Raw genomic sequence first — 6,000 nt, 5'->3', positions numbered from 1 at the left:
TAATCTTCTTTTGTTCTTTCACTACTACAATATCTTTGGGCCATCTTGTGCCTTTTCAGCAATATTTCAGTCCAACTGCATCTTAACTTCCCTAATAATTAATTTATTCAAGGTCACTATAAACAATGAAGATTTTGAAACATCACATGCATGGTAATATGGCACCATTAAACTAAATACATCTGGAATATAACAGGCCAGTTACCGTAGTTTACCTGATATTTCATATAAATGAAAAAATAACTAGAGTTGTCGCTAACCAGCACTGCTGTAACAACATATTGGGTGAACAGGTTTAGACAAGGAACATCCTGTTTCATTTTATTATCCGGGACTTAGTAGGAATTAACTAAAACACTGGTTAACATCAGAGCTCATTGAATAATCCCTTCACTCTTTTGATGTGGTAGAGAAAGTCAATAGCTGGTAAGAGGGCAGGATTTACAGTGTGATTCATAAAATGGTGCAGAACAATGAATCATCATACAAGGATTTTTTACTGAAATAAGAAATGTCAGCAGTGGTGTCTTGATGGGCCTACTCCTCTATTTTGTATAACTGAATTCAATGCAAGTGTAGCAAAGACAAGAGTAAGTGCGAAGTTAGGCAAGTTAGTGGATACCCTTTAGTTGGACCTGATGGAAAACAGATTCGGGTAGTTACTGCATGTTGCAAATGTAAGTAAATGTATATTCTTCTGGCATATAGCCGGTACATTTTCAACATTAAGCGCATCAGGGTGGTTTGAAACTAGTTGCATTCCTCTTGAGAAAGACACAGAGGACCTGCTGGACATCTAGGCCCCATTAACAGTGTACTGAAGAAATTAAAAAGGCTAGTAAGTTGATGGATATTAGTCCAGATGTTTATGATAATTAATACCATAGCAAATACACACGTCGTGGAACTATGAACATAAAAATAATTTTGATAAGAACATGCCATTCTACCCAAAATAGCTTGTCGATTAAATTCACTTAACTTTTTCAAAGTATAATTTGTTGAATATTTGCACTACTATTACATCAGAATGTATATAACCTCCATTAACTTGTACTCCATACACCATGAAATACAATCTACTGCAACATCCTATTAGCCTTGTTGATCCTCTACCTGAAGGTCGATTTTTCAGACCTCCTACTGTGTATTCAAACCTCACATTTTTACTCCATACATGTAATACTTTACATTTCCTTACATTAAATTTCAACTGCCACAAATCTGCCCAAGCCTGTATGCTGTCCAAGTCCCTCTGTAATGATTGAACACATTCTAGATTATCTGCTGCAATAAAAAGGCAAAACAAAGATTAAAGGCTGAAGTTAAAGTTCTCCATGACTATAATATCCCCCTTGCCTTTTTAATATTACTAAAAAGAAGCACTTTTAAATTACTGTCTGCATTGGGTAGTCTATAACACTTCCCAAAAATAAGGTCTCTCTCCCTAATGCTTTCCAGTTGAATCCAGACATCCTCACTAAGATGGGACTCATCGTCCAATTCAAGAAGACATGCATTAAAATTCTGTTTGACATAAATGGCAACCCTGCCTCTTTTTCTTTTTGCTTATCCTTCCTAAAATTGTATAATCATAAATGTTATACTCATCTCAATGTTTGTAATTTTGCCAGGCTTTTGTTATCACTATAATATTATAATTATGCTTTGTTATTATTATTATTACCTTACTTGATGATACAGTGATCCCTCGCTATATCGCGCTTCGACTTTTGCGGCTTCACTCCATCGCGGATTTTAAATGTAAGCATATCTAAATATATATCACGGATTTTTTGCTGGTTCGCGGATTTCTGCGGACAATGGGTCTTTTAATTTATAGTACATGCTTCCTCAGTTTGTTTGCCCAGTTGATTTCATACAAGGGACGCTATTGGCGGATGGGTGAGAAGCTACCCAATCAGATCACGTGTTACGTATTAAATAAAACTCCTCAATGATATACGATATGCTTCCCGTGCGGTGGTCTGCACACTTAAAAGCTCTAACAGCACATATTGATTTTTGATTGTTTGCTTTTCTCTGTCTCTCTCTCTCTCTGACATTCTCTGCTCCTGACGGAGGGGGTGTGAGCAGAGGGGCTGTTTGCACAGAAGCTGTTTGCTTAGAAGATACGGACGCTAATCTAAAGAATACTGAAAGACTACCTTCACATTGCTCCCTTCATTGCGGCCACTTTATCGCGGTGCTTCGCATACTTAAAAGCCCAACAGCACGTATTGATTTTTGATTGTTTACTTTTCTCTCTCTCTCTCTCTGATATTCTCTGCTCCTGACGCGCACTCCTTTGAAGAAAAAGATATGTTTGCATTCTTTTAATTGTGAGAAAGAACTGTCATCTCTGTCTTGTCATGGAGCACAGTTTAAACTTTTGACTAAAGGGTGTTATTTCATGTCTAGAGGGCTCTAATAATGTTAAAAAAAGTATTTAGAAGGTCGTAAACAGGTTTTCAATGATCTAACTGCGAAAATATTAGATTTATAAATAAACAGTCCTACTTCGTGGAAATTCATTTATCTGTCTGGAGCGGATTAACTGCGATAAACGAGGGTTTACTGTATAACTGTGCGGAGAATATTTATAAACAGTGTGGGAGAGTTTCTAAGGACTTAAAATATATAAAAATAACCATACAAACATATGGTTTCTACTTCACGGATTTTCACCCCCGCGATCGAGGAGGGATTACTGTATATATTATTCAATGTAATTATGTGACTAACTATGTAAAGAAAAAACTTTGACTCACCATTTACCATTAGCTCAACATCTGCTCCCTCATAAAATATTTTACTTATATAGCACACTAAAATAACATAGTCAACCCTAGGCGCTTAAATAAATTGAGTAAATGTTTCGTTTCCATATTATGAAGACATAAGAGTGTCAGAGAAAGGCCAGAGATTAGCACCTTTAGAATGAATACAGGATTGTGGGAATTGAGCAATGAGGAAAAGATTGTAGACTGTGAGGAGCATATGGGTAGTGACGTCTATCATGACTGACAGAGGGTTGTTCCATTAAGATGCAGGGTCTTTTCAGACCTGGAAACAAGTTGGAGCACCCCTGTTAATTTCAAGTTCCCTAGGTCTTATGGCGGCAATATGTTACAGCCTCAAAAGGCTACCGAGTGATCAGCTCATCTTGTCATCAACTGGTTACATCTGTGTTGTGGGAAAAGTGCAGGGACACAAAGTACTGTTACAGGGTGCTATACCAATCAGTCCCGCGTCTGCCGGGTGCATGCATTAAGGTGGCCAAACACAGAAGGCCACAAAATGCAACAAAACGCCAGCACGGCGCGGGGCTCGTCTTTTCCCGTCGAATGTCGGTAACTTGCTTCAAAGAAAAACGGGCAAGTCACAACACATGAATTGTAGCAGCTCAAATATGCAGCACATCAATCAAAAGTTTTTGTGTTAATCGGAATTTTACTGATGAATTAATTAAACTTGTCGCAGATTCGTTAAATGCGTAAGTCAAGTTTTCTTCTACCTACGAAGACATTTTCTTTATTTTTTTTTTTGACATTAAGGAAATTGCAAAAATTTTTAATTTGAAATACGCTGGTTTAGAAATCGAGTAAAGGTATTATAGGGTGAGGGGGCAGCTTCGCCTCTAGAACCAGGCCTGATATCAATATGGCACCAGGGATTGGTGAGGCAATCCAGGATCCCAGGAGTACTTTCAAGGGAGTATATGGGAGTGACTATAGGCCCTACTGTTAAAGTCTTTCCTCCTTCTTGGTCGGAGAACTGACAGTTGGCAAAGAACAAACTGATTAGGAGAAAGGAAGGCTGATTTGGTGGAGAGTGGTGGTTTTTGAAGACAGGACAGTGACTAGGGTGCAATTATAGTGTACATTAGTGAAGATTTAAGCTTAGTCTTGGCATTTTTATTTCTTTATGTTTTACTACTCTTTAGTGTAATTAATCCCTTGTCTTGTTGTTAAGACCACTGTTATATTGTGCTATTTTTCTTGTCTCTGTCTTTTTAGTTTGGGGTCTGGCCTGAGTAAACTCTGTAGTGAACAGTATAAGACACATGTAACAAACTACCAAGTAGCACATCTGAAAACAATACTTTTTTCAAATCTGAACTTGATGTTATCTTTGAAATATTAGGTTAATGAAGTCTTCAAGAAAACCTTGGAGTGTAAAATGAAAAGCAAGTGAATGGGGAATTTTGTAAGAAAGTTTTATTATTTAACACAGAGAGCTGCAGACAAATAGAATATGCTGACCAGTAAAGTAGCTGTTTAAAGTACCTTGGAGCCCAAAGATATTTTTGATACATTAAGTGAATAAGAGTTGATGAGCCATGTTGGCCTGAATGGCCACTTCTCCTCATCCTCTTACATGGGGCCTAAACAGACCTAGAGACTAGCATATGTTCAAATCAAACATAGTCTGTGCCAGAAACCAGAGACTTGAAATCCAGCTTGTCTGTTACTTTATTACTTACATTCCCTTCTTTCTTTTCACTTCCAGGATCCAAGCTTCACTAACATGGATATTGGAGGTTTGGAAACCGTGGTTGCCAACTCTGCATACGTAGCAGCACGTGGTAGCGTCGATGGCAATGCAGCAGCAACTATGCGCGACAAGAAAATGCGTGCTAGGCTGAAGCTTCCACACATCACGCAGTGCGATCATCTAAAGAACACAGTGAACACGTCATTTGATCAGCTATGTATCAAACAACCAATTGGAAAAAGACTATTTCAGGAATTCTTATCATCTGAGGAGACTTTTAAGAGTGCTGCAAACCTCTGGAAGGAAATTGAGGATTACAACTCGGCCGAAGAAAAGGATCGGCCAAAAAGATCACAGAGGATAGTCAACAGGTATTATGACTCCAGCAGTAAGACCTTCTGTAGTTTTCTGGATGAGAAAGCAGTGACACGAGTGAAGGAGGACCACAAACATTGCCGCAGTGACCTCTTTAAGGAGAGTGAGCAGCTTCTGCTTAAATATTTGGAAGGAAATGCACTAGAAAGCTTCAAGGCAAGTCTTTACTTTCTACGTTTTCTCCAGTTTAAGTGGCTAGAGTCCCAGTCTGTGACCGAAGAGTGGTTCATGGACTTCCGTGTCCTTGGAAAAGGAGGATTTGGAGAGGTGCATGCCTGTCAGATGAAGGCTACGGGGAAGATGTATGCCAACAAGAAGCTCAACAAGAAGCGGCTGAAGAAACGCAATGGATATGAGGTATGTGCCTAGCTGAGGTTAAAATCCACATTTTGCATTTTTTCACAAGCAAGCGCCCCTATAGTACCACCGTGTCCTACCACAGTTCAAGGAGGAGGTAATGCAACACAAATGATTCATAGTGTTTGGTTTGCATTAAATGTAGTTCAGTCTGTTCATGCCAAATTTGCCCATCTTCATTTCACCAGACCACAAAAGCTTTTGTCACATGCCTAACAGAAATCTCCAGGTGTACCACAAAGGGGCTTTTTCCAGGAATTCCTTCTGCATAGTCTCTCTATCAGAGGAAATGCACCAATGAAATGCTGTTTTCCTGTGTATGGGCACTTCCATCTCAATCACCTGAACTCTGGAGCTCTTTCAAGATGCCTGTTGGATTAGAAACCAATCCCCTGAGTAGGATCCACCTTGTTGCGATGCTCAATATAAAAGATTCAATTTGTTACAGATGAATTTTACTGTGTTCCTGGAAACATTTAAGCTCTCAGATCTTTTTATTCCTCACATGTACAGTGCATCTTCCTAGAATTATGTCATAACATTACTTTGGCCTTTAAGTTTCTGCTCCAGCATACACCTGTCCACTTTAGGACTTTAAGTAGATAAGCAGATTTCTTCTAAAACAATCCCAGACCTCTAAAGTGTCCTCAGGTGGATTGCCTCTTGTGGTCACCCTATTAGATGACCTGCAAAGTCATAGCATGGGGTGAATGCTTGTTAAATTTGATCATTTTGAATTATAAAAGAAAAAAGTTCAATTATTATTATTAA

General features: G+C 38.7%; 1 protein-coding gene across 1 annotated transcript in view; it reads left to right on the top strand.

Annotated features, from left to right (window-relative positions):
- Positions 1 to 4,530: 4,530 nt before the first annotated feature.
- grk1b (G protein-coupled receptor kinase 1 b) overlaps positions 4,531 to 6,000 on the top strand; it is a 68,012-nt gene continuing 66,542 nt past the window's right edge. Inside the window, exon 1 of the mRNA XM_039749626.1 lies at positions 4,531 to 5,229. Coding sequence (XP_039605560.1) covers positions 4,531 to 5,229 — 699 coding nt within the window. The remainder of the gene's footprint in view (positions 5,230 to 6,000) is intronic.

The sequence above is a fragment of the Polypterus senegalus genome, chromosome 3, assembly GCF_016835505.1.
Source record: "Polypterus senegalus isolate Bchr_013 chromosome 3, ASM1683550v1, whole genome shotgun sequence".
Classification (NCBI taxonomy): domain Eukaryota; kingdom Metazoa; phylum Chordata; class Cladistia; order Polypteriformes; family Polypteridae; genus Polypterus; species Polypterus senegalus.
The sequence above is the reverse complement of the archived record's forward strand: the minus strand, read 5'-3'. Positions and strand labels throughout refer to the sequence as shown.